This window comes from Corapipo altera, unplaced genomic scaffold (genome assembly GCF_003945725.1).
Source record: "Corapipo altera isolate COAL_440 unplaced genomic scaffold, ASM394572v1 1b, whole genome shotgun sequence".
In the NCBI taxonomy this organism is placed as follows: Eukaryota; Metazoa; Chordata; class Aves; order Passeriformes; family Pipridae; genus Corapipo; species Corapipo altera.
In genome coordinates, this window is record NW_020884881.1 from 16,793,915 (window position 1) to 16,818,561 (window position 24,647).

Here is a 24,647-nt window from a genome sequence, read left to right on the forward strand (position 1 = left end):
TCCTCCACATTTATTTTCCACTGAATAATTTTCCAGAGAGAATGTTTAAAGCAGAAAACTATGGTAAGAACTTCTGCAGTCCTGTGAAAATAGTTTCTGTAAGAGGAGGTAACCACAATACTGCAAAAGGAAGTCAAAACAGGATTTCAAAAAGCAACCTGTATTTCCTTAAAAATTCTAGGTTTTTCAGAATCCTGTTTAGGACCCTCACCCCCCGCCCAGCCCCAGAAAACTCTGTGAAACTCCCTGGCTTTAAAAATATGCCCTATGTAGAGTTTTTGGGACAAGCACAGACAAAATGTAAAGCAAGATATCTTTTCTTTCAGCATGAATATGAATGAGGTGATAATGCTTCATCCTCGCCTGCTTAATGGGTTCTTCTTCTAGAATTTGTGAGATTCTGGATAATACAATGCAAATATAACTGCAAGTTAGCCCAGCACTGACTCCGGAATCACAGACTCCTGACCAGAGTAACCTTCCTGACTACACAACCTAGAACAGGGGTTGGAGCTGAGCTATAAGCATGTTTGGGAGATTGAGTCTAATTTTTTGCCACAGATTCATTAAATGTCTTCTGGAATACACTGGCATGCAACACTTGCCAGCCTCCTATTCTCCTCTTCACCACAGTCTGTACAACCTCCCTCCAGAAGCAAACTTTTAATACTGTTTTCCATGTAAAAGAATGGACTTGTGAACACCCACGTTAATTCTGCATCTTGCTTCAATGCCACCATGTTATTTCACTTCAAAGCTTTCCAGGTTGTTGTGAAAGTCCTTTTCTGTTTAAATGAGTGTAACCATTTAATCAGAATGCCTCCACCTTGTGCCTGAGAGGGATCCTACTGTATCATAATGAATTCTCACACTGTGGCATATATGGATTTAACATTTATTATATGCTTTGCTGCAAAGTCCCTTCCTCCTGAATTAAACACCAGCTATTTAATTGATTTCAGTGCATCACAGTGTAAATTATCAGGTACTGAGAGAGGCAGAACCAAATCTAAAAGACTCATTCAGTGACTACATGAACATCAAGTAACCAGCAATGAAACTTCTGGGCAAAGCATGAAAGGAAGGAGATGGTTATCCAAAGCCAACAAAATTGAAAGAAAATTGTTATGGCTCTAAATAGCCACCTTCCTGCTGTTTGGAGAGAAAAGCCTCACTCCTACTCTCAGGGAAGCAGTGATATTATACAGGATTACTGGCAGACTCATATTGCTGCCCCATGAATTGCCTACACCAGACCAAGCTATACAATATAGGCACATACACCCCCATGCCCACCTGCAATGGGGATTTAGTGAGGGAACTGCTGGCAGGCTGAAGGAATAAACTCAAGTTGGTGCTGCCAAATTCTGTTGTTGTAAAAAAGCCCAATCAAGGCACATACCCTAAGGATTTGGTACTGGCCCTTGCTGTGGAGCAGACATTACATCAAATAACTCTCCAAAAGCACTTGTTCACTGTAATCACTAGCACAGAAAAACAAACAGATTTATGAGGTCTTCAACTCTTTCTGTAACTTTAAAGATTAATACATTAGAACAAGGTTTATTTTGAATTTCAGCCAAAACTCTTGTTTTCCTGACTGACAACAGCAGCTTTGCAACAATAGATACCTTAAAGAAAAAAAAATCCATTTTCATCTGAACTGTTCACATTTCTGTAAAAGGAAACATTACAATGCTCTCTGTTCAGTGAAAATGAGAAAATGTTTCTGCATTACCTCTTTATTCTCAAGGCTACAGGGAAAAAAGATAATCACTCTCCATCAGATGTAGAATGGCACTTTGAAAAAAGCCCAACCCTCAGTGTTGGGTTGCTAATGAGTCCTTACTGGGATGCTTTGACTAAGGTAACAATAATAAGTGCAAGCTTTGGAACAAGGATTTTGACAATTGTTCAAGGTGACAAAACACTGTAAGTGAGTTTGGAAATTGTCATGAGAAAGTCCTTCGTAGTCCCCAAGATGAAGAAGATTCTCACTATTCATGTGTTGCTGTAGGGACTCTAAAATGCTACCCAGAGCTGAAGCCTTTACACATAAAACAGCACAAGGAAGCAACAGGACTGCTGCTCAGTGTCATTCCCAGGAAAAGGTGCTGTGTTTGGAAAAGACATGGGGATCAGGAGTTACCAAAAGTCCTGCCTATAGTCAGAAAAAAAGAAGAAAAATCAAAGTGCTGAGGACAGCTAGGACTAGCCAATGAGCCCATTCACACTTCAGGATCACATACAATCCAAACAATTACAGGTGTCTAAAAGCCATTCTGGTGGTCAATCTGTGATTTATTAATCTGTTACCAACAAATCTGCCCATGTCCTTGTCTCTACTCTGACATTAATCTTTCCTAGTCTGCTTACAACCTCTCAGCAACTGGAAAAGGGGAGACACTCCTTCATAGTGAACACTCACCAGCGTAACCCAATTGATATAATAATCTTTTTTTCCACAAAGGAAAAGATGTGAAATTGATGCTGCATTAATAACTGCCACCGAGTTCCCAGGGGCGTGGTGCCAACAGCAGGTTTATGATGTGGTCAGCAGCTTGCAAAGCTCTAGTGGGAAAGTACTAAAGTACACCGAGATTAACTCCTTTAGCCTTTTCGCTGGGTTGCCTGGGTTGTTTAGTCAATATGCCTTCAGAGATTTTGATAAGGCATAATTTTTTTGTAGCTATACTGACAGAATGTGCTCTGGCTGCTTTAAGCACTAGAAATAGGCTGGAAGCAAAACTTGTGTTGCTCATGCCCAAATAATAAGGGCAATTTCAAAATCCAACACCCCAGCGCTGTAGTTTGGGCCCATGTGTGCAATATGGTCATACTGAAGGTTGTGATGGGCCCAGGATTCATTTTCCCAAGTGCTTCTCCCACGATCATGGTCTGATGCTCCCAGTCGTGTCACACATGCTCAACCCTGTTGCTGCTGTCCCACTTTGCTTTCTGCATTCACCAGCTGGATCCATCCCTGGAGAGCTGTGCCTTCTATACAACACACTTCCCTCAGTTCAAAAAACCCTTGTCCACAGAAGCAGCAGAAGATTTTTTTCAACACAGTGTGTAGTTATTGCCATTATCTTGTTCCACTGCAGACGCACAAATGTTGTTTTGCCCAAGTCACTGATGTTTCACTCCATAAGCTGTGAGGAAGTGAAGCCTTGCCTAACTAGAGCCCATAAGTCTCTGCTTAGTTGTGTCAAAATCCAAACAAATCGCCCCTGTCACCTCTCAGGCTCCTTCCTGGTTTGAGAGGATGTGCATTAGCCTCCCTGGTGCTGTACTTCTTACATAGCATTTGCTCAAAAAGCCCCACCAAAACCAAGTGAACAATTTATTCAATAACTGATCAATATAAAATTCATGTGGATTTGCTCGACCAGGAATTGGGAATAGGTCTTTCCATGGCCCATCCATTAAGTGTCCTAGCCAGTAAACCCCATGAGATCTACCTGCCACATAAATCTACTACACATCTTACTCCTGTGGGGCACGAGGAGGTGCACGAAGCATGGGATGTAAGGCTTTTGACACATACTCAGTGTATTTTCAATTGATGTCAGGCATTAATTTGGGCTGAGCCTTTTGAGACACTTCATCCAAACCAGGAATACTGGAAATAAAGAAGGACAGAGTCTGTGGGTGTGCAGCTGATGTTCCATCCTGTATTGTGAAACAAACTGAATCCCCTGGCACATGGTCATTAGTGTTCTTCATTAATGGTGGTGTTTCTCTTGTTACCATTACTGTCATTACTAATAATGATAACAAACACACCATCTGTAGAGAAAAGTGATGCTGAGGGGCTTCTCTCAGATACTTGGACAAAAGTGTTTTCTGCTGCTGAACACAGTATGCTTTAATCATTCATTGGTGAGGCACTGGAACAGGTTGTTAAGAGAAGTTGGGGATGCTCCATCCCTGGAAGTGTTCAAGGTCAGGTTGGATGGGGCTTCAAGCAACCTGGTCTAGTGGAAGGTGTCCCTGCCCATGGTAGGGGGTTGGAACTAAGTGATCATTAAGGTCCCTTCCAACCCAAGCCATTCTATGATTCAGTGATATAAATTTCATTGTGAGTGCAGAGATAATTCCTTCTTTTGCACCCCCCAAGTATGGGAATAAACCTCATCTAAGGAATGTGGTGCAGCAGATCTGTGTTTTGCCTTAATTAGCATCCTGACGCGATAGCGGCTTGGCGTGCGCGATTGCTGTTTTGTAACACAGTGAGTCCTTGCAGGACTCCTTAAGGAACCTGGCAAACACGGCACTTCCCTCCATTGTCTGTTGTTTTTCTTGGAGGCTGAATATTTTCATTGAAATGTCACTTACATACCCCGTCCATGCTTGGCTGCTCTTGGAGCGCACTCAGGCATTGGGCTTTCAAAAAAACAAAGGGAATTCAGCACTTAATCACAGCTCAGCACTCCACTTACTTATTAGCAAAATGTGGAGTTGAAAGGCAAAATCCCAAGCAGTGTAGTTCCGGTAATAATAAAAACTTCTGCAGATTTTAGCACCAGTGGGTACCTGCCTGTTTGAGCTGCCTCCCAAGGTGTTACAGGGTTATGAGGCACCTGTGTCTGGCAGGGGAGAACTGATAAGCAGCAGGAATGGGACACCGGGATTCTAAGCCTGTAAACTTGTGGGCAGGCTCTCTCCCATGCATGACTCGCACTCGGCAGGAAGGAGCCTCCGTCATCTCAGCTTTTCTGTGAAAGAAATCATCTGAATAATTCAACAGAGTTAAGAGACCAAACTGGAAAAACCCCAAGGTCAGGGGTTTAGGCTCGGTTTAGGGCTGGGTTTTTTTGTAAATGTAAGGAGAAACATTTCAGGGTTGGGTCAACCAGGCTGCTCACCCTAAAAACTGTTTCTCAGCAGAGATGTCAAAGCTTCAGAAGAAATCACACAGGGGAAATACCCTGGAGAACCAGAACAAGCAGCCAACAGGATCTGGGTAAAGCAGCCATCCTACTGAGGGGATCAGATGTACTCTTTGGGAGCACAGCTCCGCCAGTGCAGTGGAAAGCTATACCAGACAGGGACGAGGGTTTTCACTTTCTTTAACTAGATCCTAGTATTAATAGGAAATCCTCTGGATCTGGCAATGTTCTTGACTGTGAAAAACAAATGCAGTGATACCCAGAGGTAGGTCTTCCGGTTTGATCATTGCTTGCATGCTTCTCCAAGCCTGGTCTGCAAGTTTTGGAGGTGCCTTTTGGACCCATTTTTAGCCTGTTTTCCGAAGGCAGCGAGGCACTGACTCTCCATCTCAACTTGCCAGCCCTTAGTAATTTCTGACCTGTTAGATGAATTTCAACCAGCTTTGACAGAAGGGTAGAGATAGCAAAAATATTAAATTCCTAAATATTTTAAGGAAATACAGATGAATAAAGGAGAACAATGAAATTACTGTCTTAATCGATTTATAACGTGCCCCCCCTCTCCTTTTGGAGAGGCAGCAGCCTCAGCTCCTGTGGCTTTGACTAGTGTAGGTTACAGAAAAATCTCTGGGAAATCAAACTTTGCTGCTTCACGCTTCAATGCAGGTGAACAATACAGATGAAGTCAGAGTCAAGCCTTGGGAATCTGCTTCGATCTCCCCAGGCAGCACCTTCAGAAACAGCGTTTGCAAATGGATCCATAAAACTCAGATGGAAAAGATGTTTAGATTGGGTATCAGGAAAAATTCCTTCACCGAAAGGTTGTCAAGCACTGGCAAATGGTGCCCAAGGAAGTACTGGAGTCACCATTCCTGGAGGTATTTAAAAGATGTGTAGATGTGGCACCTGAGGACATGGTTAGTGGTAGACTTGGCAGTGCTGCGTTAATGGTTGGACTAGATGATCTTAAAGGTCTTTTCCAACCCAAATGATTCCATGTGTTTATGTAAATCCATTTTTATGCAAGATTTTCCAGGACACAGAAAATGAATCATCAATACACAAAGAGGCTGATTATGCTAATGAAATATTAGTATCTGACGACACTAACCACAACAGATTATCATGATCTTTCCCTGTACTGACGAGATGAAATAAGGTAGATCAATTAGGAGATACAGTATGGTAATTATTACCAAGTGGCAACAATAGCAACCAAAAATCCTGTAACTGCTCATTAACAGAGCTTTTTATTATACCAAAATGCAGTTTCATAAAACTTCTATTTCTGAAAGCAATTTTTTCCCCCCTGTTTTTTTACAGTATCCTCCAGGGAATCTCAGCATCCAGAAGGAATGAAACTTTCAGAGTTTCGTTTTAGTTTTTGTCTTTGTTGCCTGTGTAGGTCTTAACAGTACTATAGGAAATCCAAGATTGGGAAGGAGCAGGTGTTTTCTTGGTTGGAAAGCACATTATTGTCATGGAAATAAGACAAATGTTCTACAACACTTTTCTATATTGCCTGCAAAATTTTAGCAGAATCATCACAGGAGAGGCAGCGATTGTCCTACATCTGTATTCTGCTTTGCAGTTGCACCCCTAACTCCACCTCATACCAAAGCTGAGCAATACTGCTTGGAGTGAAAGGCAGCAAGGAATTGTCCACAATCTTGCCAAAATTAGAGGCACTGGGTTGGAATATCTTGCACTTTTGGAAAATAAATAAAGAAAAAATAGCCCGGCCCTTTCTAAGGGACAGGATAGTGCTTTGAGACAGCACATGAAATTATGGGTTGTCAAATTTGGGGATCTCCAACCTGAACTTCTGGTGTACCCTAGCCTTACCTCTCAGTTTGAACTGTTCTGTGATGGCTTGTATACAATGTATGTGAAAACAAGGTGGTGAAACTAAAGCCAGAGACCTTATCTCCCCCATGGACATGCCAGGAAACACACAGGACAGATTCACCAAGAGCTAGGTAATCCTGGGAAGAGCTCCCAGGGGCCCTTGCAGGAACAAATTAAGTGTCAAGTAGACATGGACAGCTGCCTCTTAAACTCCCTTCCTTCCAACTCCCGCAGGGACACTGAGACCTTTACTTGCCCATATCTTTGACAGAATAAACGAGGTGTGATATTTATGCTTCAAGTTGGCCTGCTAACAAGCGTGGCTTTCATGGAAAAGTAGATGTACCCAAGGACAAACATAAACAGAGAGGTTTGGTCTACCTCCAAAAGCCTTCTCCCACAGAGGTGCTGCAAGATGCACAAGGGCTGTAACGTGGATTTTCCACAACATAGCAAGGAGTGCTCTAAAGGTTGGTAATGAAAATGCTGTCTGTGACACAAAATAACCACTGGAAACTATTAGCTAGAGTTCACTTAGCAAGCGAGGACCCAGGGAGAAGGGCATATGGATTTGAGATTTCCTGTGCCCATGATACTGACCTTTGAGTGGCCCTGATTTTACCCACCCTTTTTTTATATTCTAAATGCTGCTTCATGAAAGCTGCTTGATCAGAACCCTTTCTGCTTTGTCTCAGAACCCAAGTTTTAAATGTAGGCAACTGTTGTGTTGTTTAGGAGAAATACACAAAAATGAGAAGATAAAAACCCACAAGGAATCTAATAATAAATAGGGCAGAAATGTAAACAAATAGATACTTCATGCTGTGCAATGGTTCACAGCTATTGTATCAACAAGTTGGTGTTACCTTGGAAACCAGAAATTATCCATACTTGCCTTCTCCCAAACAGGAATCCATGAAAAGAGGCATGTAGAATGGATTTTGAGCCTTCTGGACTTTGCAGAGTTGCTGCCCAGCTGTTGATGCCAATTGATCCCAAACTCAACTATTGATGAAAGTTCAGAGGCAGTGCAGAGGTTGCACCATCCTTCATGAAACGCCCACAGCAATGAGGTGAGTCCATGGCATTCTTGTCCTCTCCACCGGGGGATAACACAGCCCTTTCCCAAGAACTTGCAGAAAGGTTATGCCCTGCATTCAGTTCAGTGCTCTTGGTCTATCTTGTAACACAAGGCACAGCTCTTTGCTGAAGCTGGGAGTTGCTCAGAGCAGCCACCCCAAAGCATGCTGACGGGTTTCCAGCTGATGGCTTCAGCTGGGCATCTTATCCTGGTGGGCATCAGTGAATCTGTATCCCTCTGGAATAGCTAAATGCTTGGCCCTCGGAAAATTAGTTAGCTGGGTTTACAAACACAGCTATAACAGAAAGGATAATTCCCTAGTCAGTGTTGAACTGTGAGCAGAAATTTATACCAAGATATATATTCAGCGTCATCTATGATTACAGAACTATATTTCAGATAAACCAAAGATCTGAATGTAAGGAATTTATGAAAGTGAAAGTTACACTACACTGAACAAGCTAATAAGAAGGAATAATATCAATTTATTTTTTCTAAAGAGATTAAACAAAATCAAGGATTTGTAAAACAACTGATCACAAAACTAGTACTTCCCACAATCCAGCTGGTTTGTTGGAATTTGTACAACACTGATGTTCCTATACAAGTTCTTTTACAGCACTCTGAACTAAAACATGGGCTACAAAAACCACATTCTTCCCACACTGTCAGTAGAACAACTTCTAACAACTGCTACCAATAGACAAGGGACGAGCACAGTCCCCAGCTTTCCCTGGGGTATTTAACCCCAGAACTGCCTCTATCAGATGCTTCAGGTTTCCCTATGGCACATCTGGCTCTTCCCAGCTGTAGTTTACTCTTCTGCCCTGTCTGTCTGTTCTGATCTTGTTTGATGTGATCTCACAATTGAATAAGAGAGAGGCTAGAGCTGGTAAGAGGAAATTTTAACTTCAAATCATGTTTTTTAATTGATTTCAGAATGAGGTAAAAATAGAAGCACTATGAGCATCTGCCTGCCCCTTCCTGCCAGGTTGATGTGACAGGAGGACTGGGTCAGCTACAGTGTATCATGCATGTGATGGGATCCTGATTTTCTCAGATCCAGAGGAGGAAAATGAGGAAGAAGAGGGGCTCTGGTGAGAGAGATGTGTCAAGGAACAAGTGGTATGATCTACCACTGCTGCTGAGTCAAGGATGATGCTGCCTTGCAAGTGCAGTACCCATGTACCCGTGCACATGGTCACCTTGGGCTCAGTACAAAGCAGGTACCTGTTGGGACACAGAGAACTAAACCTTGGCAACTCCATACCTATGAAGCCTGTCCAGATCCCTTTACCATCTCCTCTTCAGTCTGGTTTGATTTGGGTGACACTCATCACAAAACAATTTAATTCCCAATTTCACAACAACTCAGCCCGTTACAACTGAAGATTCATTTTTAACCACCCACCAGGGATTTTGCAGTCTGTAGCACACTAGACAAATACCTCTCATGTACCCCATCTTTTGGGTTAAAGAACAAAACCAGAACAAGAAGAGGTGGCAATTTTGACACAAAAAATACATTAGGTTCAGTACTTACAACTGCATGACCAGATATAAATGGTTCGGGCTCTCATAGATGTCTTCCAGGGCAACTATGTTTTCATGCTTGATCCTGAAAAACCACAAGATAAGATAAGATGAAATACTGATTTTAATTTTTTTTACATGACTATGAAACATAAGGCTATTTTTAGTTAGGCACTACTTGTCAGTGCTTTATTCGCTATCATAAATTTTTTGCAAGGACATGTAGTGATAGAACAAGGGGTAATGGCTTTAAACTGAAAGAAGGTAGGTTTGGATTAGATGTTAGGAATAAATTCTTTACTATGAGGGTGGTGAGTCACTGGAACAGGCTGTCCACAGCAGCTGTGAATGCCCCATCCCTGGAAGTGTTCAAGGCCAGGCTGGATGGGGCTTTGAGCAACCTGGTCGAGTGGAAGGTGTCCCTGCTCATGGCAGGAGGATTGGAACTCGGTGATATTTAAGGCCCTTCCAACTGAAGTAAACAGCCAGAAGTGCTTCACAGCCCAGAATACTGTTATTACTCAGAGAAATTTCTTTCAATCCTCTCCAAAGGCAAATGTGTAAGGGTTAAGTATATGAGGCATTAGAAGTTCAGATGAATGAAGATGGTTGGCTGGAGGTTAAATTCTCAGGACAGCTTTGCTGCAGGGTGTAGGGGAGTGATGGAGGCAGGATGTAGGATGGCAGGGAGAAAGCAGGGATTTGACTCTGTGGAGAAGCTGGCACAAGTAGGCAGCAGCCATATGACAGCCCCACACTCCTTCACACCAAATTCATCCAGCTCTGATGTCCAGCCTGGTCTTCACACCTGAATTTCCCTGCAGCACTGCTGAGCACTGGGTGCTTTCTGTGCAACACCTCTAAGCAACCAATGGGTTTTCTGCATCCTCACCATTCCCACCAAGCCTCTTGTCAAAACACTAGCTTTAAAGACAAAAATCATCTCCACAAGTACCCATCTAATTAACCAGTTGAGCAATGCCTCTCTGGGTTTGGTCCTTAAATGCTTACAAATAATGCACAAAGGATACATCTAGGTTGTGCAAACCCTAAGGAGACTACCAGTACAACCCCAGGGGCAGGATATTAATTACACCAATTGCAGACAATCATTTTAAGAGAAAGATGGAAAATGCTAAGCAGAGGCCACTCACTAAGCAACAGATGGACATGTTCAAAAAGAAAGTAAACATGCACTGTCAGCAAATCCAAAACTCTACATGTGTCTAGGTTCAAGTAGCTTAATTAAGATGCTTAATTATGTATCAGGGCCTTATCTTCAGTGGTCCCAAGTGTCCTAACATCTGTGTGATGATGCTGAGAGCTGAAGATCCCCTGCACCCAGCAGGACCTTTACTGCAAGTACACAGACTAATTTAATTTCCTCTGAATTCACTGGTAAGATTATGACTGACCTGAATTTACACCCATAGTCATCAAAAGCTTATTCATATAATGACCTTCACACACAGGAAATTTAACATCAACAATAAGCAAACTCAAATATAATGCACTACAGGATGTTAAGAGTAACAAGTATATGACTTGGCTATTCACTCTACCTAAATATCTGGAAAATCCCATGTTATTTTAGCAAAATTTCCAGGTAGACTGCGTTGCAAACTAAATTCTTAATATTTGCAAGAGGAAACCAATACATCACCCACTTGGTTTTACACAGCACACGTGTTAGGAAGTGTTTATTTTGTTGTGCAGGTCTAGTGCCTGGTCCCTTAAGGGTTAGGTAGGGCAAGGGCTGGTTTGCCCTGTTTAGGTTAGCTGAAGGTACGTTACAAATGACATTTCAAGCAATTAGTCACTTTTAATGAAAATTATTATATGTATTTGTCCATTTTCTTTACGCACATGCACATTCACATGATCGTTTGTGTTCCTCCTACCACCACGGTCAGGGCAGTTTAACACAAACAATCTGCCACAGTGTTATCTGCTTAAAGCCCCCAACTCAGCGGTAAGGTTTTCACCCCACCTGTATTAACGCTTTGCATTTCTATTTTTGAGAACCTCAGAGGTTCCCCAAACCAGCCAAACCCCCTCTGAGGCAGCTGCAGCAACCCCCTAACCGTGACACACGTGGCTGACGGGTGGGTTACCCACAGAGCAAACAGCCAGGGAGGCAGAGGCCAGAGGAGAGCTCATCAGATATGCAACACCTTGCGCTGAGGGCTGCGGCGAGACCCTCTCCCCTTCCTGATTTGCAAACCAAATGGCCACTGCACCACTGTGCTCTCAGAAGGCAGATAAACTCGCTCAGTGCTAGGGGTGGAGAAGAGGTTTAGTCCCAACACTGCAGAGTCCTCTGTTCTGAGCCAATCTGCCCCTCAGTGAAATCAGATGCAGGATGTGAGCATGTGGGATCTAGCAAATATAAACTAGAAGAAGGCAGCAGAAGAAGCTGAATCACCCCCAAAGTACACACAGGGCAATGTCTCATAGGGATGAAGGCACTTGGAAGAAGATGCCCCTTTCACAGGTGGTCTGTGCATACCAGCCACCACGCTGGTGGCTGCTGCACTCAAGGGGCTTGCTGAGATGGAGAGGAGGCATTTTTCTCCACTTTCTCTCAGCCTCCCCAAGACCAGCAAGGCCTTAATTGTGGTGTTACATAGTGTTTAATATCCCTGGTGAAGTGCACGTCTCACACCTGCAAATGAAGCCGCTTGTCCTACTCCAGCATTTCTCTACTCAGATGAACTCTCAAATGGCAAGCTATCAAAAGGAAAATGGAATTTAAAATTAAAAAAATCCAGTGACATGGAAATCTCTTGGGGTGAAACCCACAGGTTAGATGAAGCTGGGGGGTGTGTTACTGAAGCTAGACCAGAGCATCTGTGGGCTTCCCAGCAGAGGTCACTGCCCAGCTGCAGCTCCTCTGCCTCTCACTCCAGAAATTCACACAGAAATTTGTGTGGTCCTTTCTTCACTTTAAAGCACGAGCAAGCGATCGCTTACAGCCTGGATACACAGTAATTAAGGCTGAACACTGCTCATTTTAATAGCACCCTGGGGTTTGGGAAATTGGGTGTGGCAGCATCGCATTGTTTTGTTGATACCCCAAAGGCTAATGGGGATGGGGTAAATTTGTCCCACTCCTCTGCAAGCAGATCAGCAGTGCCAGATGTGCAGGTAACAGCCAGACACTTCAGGCTTGCATGGATGTTTGGGTACATCGAGAGCCAAGGAAAGCACTGTGCGGTGGCATCTACTTGATGGTCACGGATCAGGAAGGATTTGAGAATGGGTTAATTAACTCCACTTTTATCCCCACCAGGAGCACCGAGTGAATCTCAAAGGTTCAGAGGATTCATTCTGCTAAGCCTCCAAATGCCTGCACGCAGCCTCCCCGGTGAGCTCGCCCAGCAGAAATACTCACCAGACTGTCTGATCTCCTCGAGACCTGACAGGATTAATTTTTTTAAAAGGTGCTGCTCTCACTTTACAAAAGAGGAAGCACTGTGAAGAAAAACTTGAAGATTTCTCAGGAGAGGAGGGAGCAGAGAGGGACAAGAATCCAGATGCCTCAGTCCCAGAATATCATCTTAACCACTGGGCCATATTATTTCCACCCCTTCTCCTTCCCATCTCAGAGAGACAATATCAACCCCACTTGTTTGTAGCCTTTTTCTTCATTCTGTCCTCCCTGTCCATACTGCCCTCTTCCCAACGTGTGGCTCCCACACTGCAACTGATAAACGTGCACTGGATTAACTGCACAAAGCAACACATCGATGCCATTGAAGTACATGATGGTACAATTATGCCTGTAGCAGAGGGGACATGGACATGCACTGGGGTGACAGCAGTTCCCATTGATTGTTTCCAAAGAAATAAAAAAAGCCCTGAAAGTGAACATCAAAGCATGGACTTAGTTAAAGCAAATTAGATCAGATTACTCAAATTGTTATGAACAAGGAAACATCCAGCTAAGGAAAATTGCCCTTACCACCCTTTTAACCTCCCTTTCATCACACTTGCTATTTTTCCTGATGCTCCCCCCCTTTCCTGGCAAACACCACATGCTGCTTGTGTCTCCCACACCCTGATGTGTCCCCACAAATCCCTCCATCTGTGACACAAAGGGCACATGCCACCTCCAGCCACCACTGCTTTTTTCATTTTCAGGAATATTCTGAGGCCATTAGACAGAAACAAGATGCCTAGAAATAAAAATATAAATAAAGAGAGGCTAATGCTTTTTTACACTCCAGACTCTTCACCCTACAAGGCCCATGAGATGCTGCAATCCAGGGGGAAAAGAAAGAGGAAAGTAAATCCAGGAATGAGCATCAGGGAAATTTAAGTATACACAAAAATGAAGAGAGATTAACCTGGTAGGAAATTATTAAAATAAAGGATGGGTTCCCCATGTTCAGTACAGCCCTGATTTGGATGCTGTGCCTCAGACAGACACAAACCATGGGGCTCGATGCAACCATGCAAAATTAACAGGCTTCCCCTCCAGCCTTTCAGGTCTATGATTCTGCCCTGTGGTGTTACAAAGGTGTCAACAACATGAATGAAGGCAATGTTGCACTTGAGCAATATTTTAACACATTACTCGCCCAGCCTTAAAGGAGCAAACTAAGCTGTGCAACCAAGGACTTCAAGTGACTTTTCTGGGCATGGCAGCTGTGCAAACAAGGGCTGATGAAAGAGTGTTTGATCTGTGGCAGAGCCCCAAGCACAGACTGGTCCCTTTGCTTGCTGTGGAGCCATTGCACAAGGGCATTGATAGGGGAATTGTCATTCCCCCCTGATTGCTACAGCATTCATAAGCACAGAAACGTCCACCTCTGAAAGAGCTGAAACACATCCCCGAAACAAGACCCAACTTGACCAGGAGTAGCATTTCCTCACTGCACAACAGTTTCCATCACAGCAAATGGGGAGTGCTGCAGCACTGGAGTGGTGATGAGTACGTGGCATGGCACCCCAGTGACGTTAAAATCCTCCCTTGCCACTGACCAGTACAGAGACATCATGTCCTACCCACTGCCACCAGGAGGGCACAAGCTCCATGGGCCCAGAACTAGCTTTAATACACAATATTCACTTCAACATTTGCAAAAAAAATAATTTAAAAATCTATATATTCCATGGGCTTTAGCTGGATATTTCTTCTAAGAAGCAAAGGATTGAAATTTGGAAGCTGGTGTACAATAAGGGAAACTAAATCCTGTAATGACCGAGCTTTCTGTACATCTCTGCCAGTTCCTGACCATCCCAGAGGCCAAAGGGCTGAAATTAAACCCACTGTGTATTGCCGTGGATCATTAATTAGAGGGGTAGCACTCTGCACACATAAAAGCAGAGAACCCAGACATTGCTTTGATTGCTGAGCTGCCAGGAGAGCATGTTAAACACACCAGCTATAAACTACAATTGAATCATTTACATTAACATCTATCTTTAACATCTATATTTAACACTGAAAACTAGGATCAGTAAGAAGAACACTGTTCAAAAACCTTGGGCAAACACAACAGACATGTAAGTAGGGCAGGTTCCCCCCACAACTCTTTTCCAAGTCAGTGTTACATTTGCAAGACATGACATTTAATGCTGCACCTCCATGAACAGCACGTGTAATGGATAAAATGCCACAAGAAAGTGTGAATAATTTTGTGAAAGCCAGAACTAACAAAGCCTGAGTCTGTAAGGATTTGTGGCTTTGAGTAACCAAATGTCTTTGAGAATCAATGTTCTGTTATTTCTACACATACCCTGAAGAGAGTTTTACCAGCAGCATGAGGGTTCCTGGGTTGATGAATTCACAAGTTGACCAAGGGAAATGTTTAAATCACAGTTTCTGCTCTGGATGATCCTGGAAACTTACCTTTGCTCAACTGTTTTAATTCATTGAAACAAGTCAATAATTTCAACAGGTATTAGAATAGTCTCATACATGTTCACACAGAGTGATCATATCAGATTGCTTTACACTTGAAAGAAAACTATCAAAAAGTCTTCAGGATGGCTCAGAATGATGCAAGAACACACGGGAACAAACCAGCCTGCTCCCAAGGGGAAACTGTGGCAAGTCTGACAAGAGGGGAATGGGGTGAGATTGCAGGGGTTGGGATGGGGAAGGAAACTGATGGTTGGAAATCCTGGAAATGCTGGCTGACTGCAGCAGAGCTCTGCCCACCATTCCTGCTCCAGAAAAACCTACAAATACTGATGCTGTCCATGGGACTTGTACTGCCTCACCTCAACGTCATTCTTGTCTTGGGGGACGCAAAACTGAACACAGGATGGGAGGTGCAGCCTCACCAGTGCTGAATACAGGGGGACAATCACTGCCCTGGTCCTGCTGGCTACACTATTGGTCTTTGGGGGCTACAGGATAGAAAAGGGAGGGAGGAGAGTGTGGTGCCTCACATCATACGTGTCTGGTTGACTTTCAAGGGTCCAAATTATAAGACACTACCAGATTGATGTCACCAAGTCAACCACCTTCCCCTGAAATGGACACTCTTGCAGACAGAAAGAAGACACTTTGGAAGAAAGGTGGAAGGTTTAATGACACTGAGATTAATTTCTGCTGCTTCATGTTCCCCACACTGTCCTCCCACAGCAGCCAGCAAGTACCTGGTACAGCAGTGGGGACACCTTCTGTGGCTACAGAAAGGGCTTTGGTCCCCACCATCTCAGATCAGCAGTCTTCCTCTCTCTCACCCACAAACACACATGCAAATAATGTGAAACTTAGAGAAAACTCAGCTTAGACACAGAGGAGAGATGTGAACAAAACCAGGCAGATGTCAGTTGCTTGGCAAAGGTGGATCTACAGAGTTTGCAAAGCTAAAACATCTGTTTTTTCTCTCCTACTGCATTTAGATTGCTGGGGCTTTTTTGAAGTTATACGTTTAATTTGCTTATTGAAAAGAGCTGGAGGAGATTTTCTGGATTCAGTATTGAATATTCCGTTGAATTAAAAGTGAAAGAGAACTCATATTTATAAGATGAAACATAGAAATGTTGCTATGTCCCCTGGCCAGACGGTGTTTTTTGACCTCCTCTGATCTCCTACCACTGTGATACCTTTTGTTCCCACCCACATTGCACATCTCGCCTTGCTCGATCTAATGACTGGGAAAGGGAGGGCTAATTCCAGCTCAAAGCCAGATGGTTCCAGTGCCCATATGTTGACTGCCCACCCAAATTAGTTAAATCTCTGTGGCTGGAGGGCCAGGAGTTGAACTCTGGGGTCACATATGGGCTTCAAAACACAGACTGCTCACAACACAGGAGGAAATTATTGTCTTTACTAATATCTTTAAGATCTTTATGCTTCTGTCAGGTTAATTTCGTCTGCTTTGGAAAACCAGCTAGAAGAAAAAGACCCTGGATGCCCTAGAAGATGGTACACAAAGGCAAACATGGAGGGATGAGTCACTTCATACACCTTCCCTCAGCTGCAACTGAAAAGGAGACTGTGATAAAAAGCTCCAGTGCTGGTAGCAAGCAGCAAGTGGATCAGAGCAGGTGTTTGAAGGAAGCTGGAACAGCCAAAATTCATGTGAGAGACACCCACCAAAAGACCTACTTCTATTAGCCTCAAAAGCTGGTGATGATTTTAAAATTCATATTGTTTCCAGTTTAGTTTTTTCACGATTTAACTCTTCAATTAGGCATGTAATTTTCTGTATTGCAAAGTAATGAACCAGAATAGGATTTGTCCTGAGCCAGTGTCCAAGCAGGATGCTGAGTAATTCCGCTGCCAATGCAGCTGCCTCCTCTGGGGCCTACATGGGGAGAGAGAGGAGAAAGGATGGGGAGGTGCCAGGACACCTTATCTCATGCTTATACAACCTGAACTCTCTCCATTTCATTTTTCAGATCCTACCCATCACCTCCATAACCTCCTCTTACTCAAGAGTGAAGACACAGAAATCTTTCCAACAATTTCAATGGCCTTTCTTCCCCAGCACTGCATGCCTTCTATAGCAAATGCCAGCCTTATGTACTATGTGCATAAAACATTCTCATGAGATTTCATGGTGATAAAGTCAAGTTGGAGACATTCCACAGCTGGAAACCTGAGCTGTGTAGGTAAGCAACTGTAACACTAACTGGTTGTGACAAAACCTACCCACATACACCTCACAATTTCTGATCCATGCCCTAGCTCGTGTTGTACTTCGTAGCAGAGTAACCTTTCTGTTCACTTCTCCAGATCCTGTGGGCAGAGACCGGTCTGGCTCCTTCACTGGCAGGGATATTTGCAGTCTGCCTTCCTTCACCATTCTGCACAAAGGGCAGCTTGAAGAAGTGGGGACTGTTTGCTCATCTTAAAACTTGGTTCCCTCCTGGGAAGGGGAGAGAGTTGTATGAACTTCCTCAGGTCCCGAGTATGTGTATTTTCCTCCTGGAGGTACTTTCTAGCCATCAAGCATGGTCCAAAAGGGATGCTGGGGGCAGCATCCTCACCATTTCTGAAAAAATAGCTGACTCCAGCTGTTGTGCCAAGCATGCTTCTGGGCCCATGAGGCATGCAAGGAGTGAGCCCACAGGCTTGTTGCTTCCCTGGGACACAAGCTGAGGTTATGCCCTCTTCTGCCTTGTATCCAGATCACAGCAGAGCTCAGACAAAGGCTGAATTTCTCCGGCACGGATTCATGCTTTTTTACCAAAAAAAGTAACAAATCAATATAGGCACTTTGAGAATAAACACGAGTGATTCCTAGATCATATACCTGAATTTAGGTGCTGACCTTGTGTTCATTTGTCTCAAGCATTTTTACGGGAATGCTGCTCTGCAGCCATTCAAGGAAAAGAAATTAAAGTTCTAGATTTTCTATTGCTATAACTTGTAACTCTAGTGAGAAGACTAGGCCCAAATAACCTTCTGAAACGCCTACTCAAGGCAGCAGGAATATCCCCGTGTCAGTGCCACCCCTGATTTCAGAAATATCCCTGATTTCCACAAAAAGCAGATGAAGACATCAGAATGATGGTTTCCAACTCGTGTATCCAAATTGGCAGCGATCAAAAAGGCTTGCAAAGCTTGAGCAAAAACCTCCAGGCTCTTTAATTTGAAACACATCAAAGCAAGTATTAATGATGAATTAATCATTAAAGGTGAAAAAGATAAAAGTAGTGTCTGCAAGGATTTATCTCAGACAGAAACAGTGCACCATCTTTTAGTCGTTGGCAGCAGCCCTGCTTTTGCAGTGTGGAAACTGTGGATTTACATGTGCAGCCAGTAATTAAAGCTGATTCCCACTCCCTTGCCTGGGACACACGAGGAGCTACATGCAGTTAAAGGTGGTGAGCACCTCGTGGGCTGAGGTTGCTCCAGAGGGTTGCTCTGGAGGGGTTCCGTGAACATAAAAGCAGTCTGAGTTTGCAAAACTCTTGAAAAACAGGAAGACTGACTGACACTCTTGGAAGGGTGATCTGGCTACAGTCAGAGCAACTATCCTTGTACAATGCCTCACAAAATTATTAGTTTACAGTGAATGAAGAGCTGAATAGCTGGTATAACACTCTTTTTGTGGCTCCCTGGTCCTCAGATGAGTGCAGTATGTACACATACATTCATTTACATCTGAAACCTGGCAGCAGATACTACACCTCTGAAAAGAAAGCTCTGCCATCCGTGAAATACCCATTTGACACAGACACAGGGTTGTTGTTGTCTACTATTATCTCCTTCATTGGTTTGAATACACGCTAATGAAGGGTGAATGTTATAACACCCACACACCTGTATAGGTGAGTTGTACAAAAACATGAATAAATGCCTATTTGGATGAGCAGAGTTGAAAGATGTAACAAAACTAGGGATTTCATGCCACCATATGGGGAATAAATGGAGCTGTCACCCAGATGTGACAGAGCTGGGACTCCCAGCTGTGACTTTTACAGAATCTTTAGCTACTGGTTTACCCTCAAAACTAATGCATATGGGTGTACTGCTGATGATAAGGACAAGTAACAGCACAAAGGTGCAGATGGTTTATGCACTCAGAAAACAGTGATGTAACCAAAAGGACACTTTGGCTCACAGCAGGAAGCAAGGCTATGTTCTACAGTCATATCCAAAGAGGATTATGACTCAAAACTGCATCTTCTCCACAAGAGAAGCAGAAAAGTAACTGGGCAACCAAGCATGAGTGACACCCTGAACATAAATTTCTTGTTCCCCAATGAAGTTGATGAGTCCTCTGCATGCTCAACTCTGTAAATTGTTGCTGGGCAGCCTAGAAAATCACAAGGCTTCATTGAGTTCCATCAGACTGCGTGAGCACATGATAATTAAAGCAGATTACAGTTCCTCAGTGCCATACTGGCAGCCAACAGCGTCATATTTGCCCCTTTGCAGGCGTCTCCTACAGTGAGGAAAAGCATATGCTGTCCAAAATGAGTCAGAGACCCTGTGTAGGGGGTGTAGGGGGTACAATAAGAACCACTTTGCTTCTGCTAGCAGTGTGGTTTTGAGTCTTGATCAAGTCTCACTGTATTTGTCTATCACCAGGGCCACTGTGCATCAGCTATGCTTGCCTGCACCCCGCCCGCCTGGGAGCACAGAAGTCCAGCAGACCGGGATGCTGGAGTACAGCTCTCTTGAGGCTCCTGGAAAATCCTTAGCTGGCATCTAGGCAGAGGTCTGACTCAAACACTCGGTCTGCAGGGACAAGCCACATGACAAACTCATCACCAGCAACCTGTCAGAAAACTCTCTCCTTCCCACCAAGCTACTGGGAAGCCAATTTATTTTATTTATTGAGACAGAAGGATAAGTAAGAGGCTAGGCAGGTTTCCACATTTCATCATCACTGTATTAGGACACTCCTACACAGAAGGCTGCTCCCCCAGTTGCCTGTGGGAAGTGCCAATAGCCCTCGGGTGAGTCATATACACCCTATACCATAAAAGAGTAAGTGGGAAAGCTCTGCACAGCGGGGGATTGATCTCAGAGGACGATCGTGCCACTCTGTGTTCATTATGAGTTACTGTCCTCAATCACAGTGTAGGAAACCAAACTCAAAGGCAGATCCAGTTCTCCTGACACCTGTGTGAAAGCAATGGGACTCCTGAAAGTCCCAGAGCCTCTTTTTTGCACAGCTGGTAATGACAGAGAATACAGCACCAGTCCTCCATAACAGAACCTGCCATCTCAAAGCTTAAGTGAAGGCTACTGATGTTAAAACTTGTCTTATTTTCAACCTTCCCAGATACTAGAGACAAAAATATGTCCCCTACTTCCACTGCTATTGGGTTTGCTTTGCACGTGGTCTTCAGGAAAGAAGCAGAGGGAGGGAAGAGAAAGAGAACTCCCAGCGATGGACAGAATTAACTGTGGAGCAATTCAGCTGGGCCAAATCTCGGAATCTTTAATTGGGCAAGACTGCTGGGGATCTCACTCGGCTGGATTCACATCTTGGCAGCATCACTGAAGAGTCCAAAGTAGACTTGAACTCAAACCACCAAGTGCCAGGAAAGTCACTTAACCAGAACAATATAATTAGTAGAAATCCTTGTTAATAGGGATGCATTTTGTTTGTGTATAACAGCTAATTGGGTTTTAACCAAGTGAGAATAAATTTGAGAAACCTAATCTCCCCAGTTTTACAAAGGATACCATAAAGGGGGTCTAATTAAAAATTAAATAGTGTTGGAGTTCAGTTATCCCTGCTACTTGTATCACTGTGGAGCATAGGGACCCTACGTATAGGTTTCTATTTTTAGGAGAGAGAAATCCGAATTCACAAATGTCCCCAGAGTGCCTTTGGAGAGGTAACAGAAGAGTTTAAACCAGATGCCAGGTCTATACTTGCAGCCACCTGTTCAGTAAAGAGTGCTTTAAATTGCAGTTCCCTCTTTTCTTATGGCATGGAAGTATAATTTTTAAGAGTACCCACTCTTAAGGACAAGATTTCTAAAGATTATTAGATACCTTATGATGCAAGTAACTTCCACAGCAACTAAGCATCAAAGCACTTTCAGACTTCCTCACGGGTATCTTCAGATAGTTAAATATCTTAAAAATATATCTCTAAATTATTTTGGAAGGTGATATAGGCATTAAAGGGCTGGAAGAGTGGAATTTTTCCATGGTTTTAAATCCCTAATAACCACCGCAGAAGGAATTTATGCTTTTTAAATATGTCACTGTGGTACTGTCCTGATCCAGAGCATGGAGATTAACAACACCAATACTTCAGACAGTAACAAGCAGAATATTAATGTCGAAAGCAGCAATTAGTGTTAAAAGACAGCAAATCCTTCATGTAAAATAAATGCATGTCTAGCTGTAGGAACAGTAGGGCTAAAGAGCAATTCTGCAATGACATGTGGTTATTTTTCCACTGTTCCAGCTAGGTTTTACCACTGCCCATTGACTTTTTGCAAGTCATGATGAAGCTGAAATGGGAATGAAAATACTTTGAAAGCAAGAGTTAATAAATGTACTTCAAAGGACAATGATAGCAGATTTGTCTTTGTCAAGTCCTTGTTTTCATTCACACAACTAAAAAGAAATCAGTATGAAAAAGTGGGTTGTTTCACGGCATTCAAGAAAAGGCATTCTAACCAACTGACTTATAAACTACAGTGCTATAGATTTCTAATATTTTATGCAGCCAAGTCACACATACAAGTCACACATGGTGACTCATTTTTTCCTAAGCAATACATCTAATTAATTCAAGGTATTTAGAATGAAAGGTAGCTATTAGATGAAGTCTAAAATAAATGGTACGAAATGCAACCTTAGTGCTGATGGACACAGGGCATTCTGATAATATCACCCTCTCCTCCGCTGTGCTAAAAACTGTGTTGCTCACCACAGATAATGCTGAATTAATAAATTAAAGCTGCACCTTGTTTAAAGAGCATCTGCCACTACAGCTTGTCAGGATGATGCTGGAGGACCCCTAATATGACAAATCTTGCTTCACATGGGGTGTGTCAATTTTGAGCTGGGTGTTTGGGATGAAGGCATTCTTCAGCCCAGAATTTGAGGCTACTCAATGCTTGGCTGCTCCCACAAGAAAAAGGAGCTACAAAGCAAGGGGTGTGATTTTATAGCATTCACTCCTACCTATTGTCTGCTTAATTGGAATGATGCATTCATTTATGATACATCATGAAACAGTCATCAAGCCTTTCTCTTTTTTGTCATTACCTCAGCTTTATGTGGCATCAATAAATCCAATGTCTTGTCACAAACTGCAAGTGTACCAGTGCTTCATAAATGCTGAGCACAAGTAGAAACTGCAGGGAAAGTAGTCGGTGCTGTGATTAGCATCACAAACTGAAGGGGTTAGAAGTTCATTTCTAGATGAATGTACACATTCTCACGGGTCTTATCATCTGCGATCTGGTGATCTCTCGAGAGCTGGGTTTGGAATAAAATTTACAGAATGTCTCAATTCCGAATGCAACACAAATACAGGCACAGATGTTCCTATACAATTCCTAATTTGTGCTTTAGCTTAAAACCTAGAATTGCACAGGTCCTTATCAATTATGTGTAGTCTCGTGTGTCACGCTCTCGTGTACGGTGCCCCTTGAAGTTTAAATCCAAACTACACTGGAGTAGCATCCTGACAGGCATCCTGTCCTAGCCTTTTTGCCCTGTTTTATTGCTCTGTCTATCTAGTTATACTTCAACTTGTGAATTACTGCATTATCATGTTACTCTGTGTTCTGGTGGGATTTTGAAATAACAACAAACAATTATTTCCTCCAGGCAGGAGGACATTTGTGTGCTCTCAATAGGATGGTAAGAGGAAGGAAGGTACCTGCTGAGTTAATGCTTTGGCTCTGAGTTTCCATTAACCTCCTAACTTCAACCATTTTTCATTATGAAATCATGACCTTCAAACCAAGCATACAGAAAAAAAGTACATTTCTCCCCACTCATAGAGCTCTGAAGTGTGACTGGAAACACTGTTCCTTCTTTTTTAAAAAAATCCACCTTTGATCTAGGACTAAAAATCAAAGTTTACAAAGCCAATAGAATTTGTTTAAGAAGTTATGAGGATTTCAGAGGGAGCTGGAGTTAGCATGGCAACATGCTCAGGCTTCAAGCTCGCACAAGTTACCAGCAAACATTATGAAAAGTATCTTGGAAATGTTTAGGATAAAAAAGTCATGAATCCATATGCCCAAAATACATTTAGGCTTCGATGTGTGACTTCATGCCAACTAATGAGCAAACTGAGAGGCACAAACTTACTGTCAAGAAACCAGCCAAAAACTTTCAGAGATACCAGACAGCAAGGAATGTCTGCCTAACACCTTATATATCTTTCTGAAAGGTATAACCAAGTGGAACCAGCCAGTTAGAATGGGCAGAAAAGTGTCAGTTCTTACCCCAAGGACATATACTTGCAGGTATTTAGATAATCAAAGATAATCAAACCTTGTGTCTTTATTCACACTTGACCTGGTCCATACCATGCTAGTGTGGAACATCTGAGCTGGTTCTTATGACACCATAATATTCAAGTCAAGGGAGAAGGAGACTACCCAAGGGGCAGACAGGTTCCAACGACCTGAAACCAGGCTTATAATATCAGTAAAGTCGCACTGTAGTAATCCCATGTACAAAATCTGCTGAGCAATTAATATTGCATCAGTCATGTGCGTGCTTAATTCAGACACAATTCACTGTTATCATTTTGATTAATAGGCTGTTGAATTATGCTTTACAGACTCCATACCAGATACAGGTGGGGCAGGTGAGGGTCTGTTTCTAACATGCCATTTTGCTTTTGACAGACATAAATACACTTCTGAGTAGATAATCAGTCAAATCTCACAGTACTTAATCACTCAGTGTGAACAGTTAAAACACTCAATCTCTCATTATTCTAATTGTTACTCCTGCTTTGTTTGCATTTCCGGTTTTGTTTTTATGTCTTATTTTCTCCTCTGGTTTCAGCTGTCTCCCCCCACATCCATTTACTCTGTCAGAAGCCCACCTGAAGGTGGAAGGCTCTTGTCTTCCCCTGACAGCTGTCTCATATACACAAGTCATCTCAGCAGCTGCTGTTTGCACCAGCCATGCCATGCAGTGACAGCAGGTCACAAACAGCTTCCCAAGACTTGTGTTTCCATTTGTGCTGTCCGTGAGATCCTGCTCAGGGGAGCAATCAGGAATAAATGAAAGGGAAGAGAAGAGTCCCAAACATGCAGTTTCACTTACTGCAATCTCCTCCGCCCTGGTCTTTCATTCACTCACTCTGCTGCGAAGCACTTTTCCTAGTCCACGTTTTGGACTGTGCACATCTATGCACTATTCACTGTCTATT

At 43.1% G+C, this 24,647-nt stretch overlaps 1 protein-coding gene across 3 annotated transcripts in view; it reads right to left on the reverse strand.

Moving 5' to 3' along the window:
• CAMK1D (calcium/calmodulin dependent protein kinase ID) overlaps window positions 1–24,647 on the reverse strand; it is a 217,813-nt gene that overhangs the window by 78,298 nt on the left and 114,868 nt on the right. For all 3 annotated transcript variants that reach the window (XM_027639744.1, XM_027639743.1, XM_027639742.1), the window contains exon 3: window positions 9,368–9,442. In XM_027639744.1, the coding sequence (XP_027495545.1) occupies window positions 9,368–9,442 (75 nt within the window). The remainder of the gene's footprint in view (window positions 1–9,367; window positions 9,443–24,647) is intronic.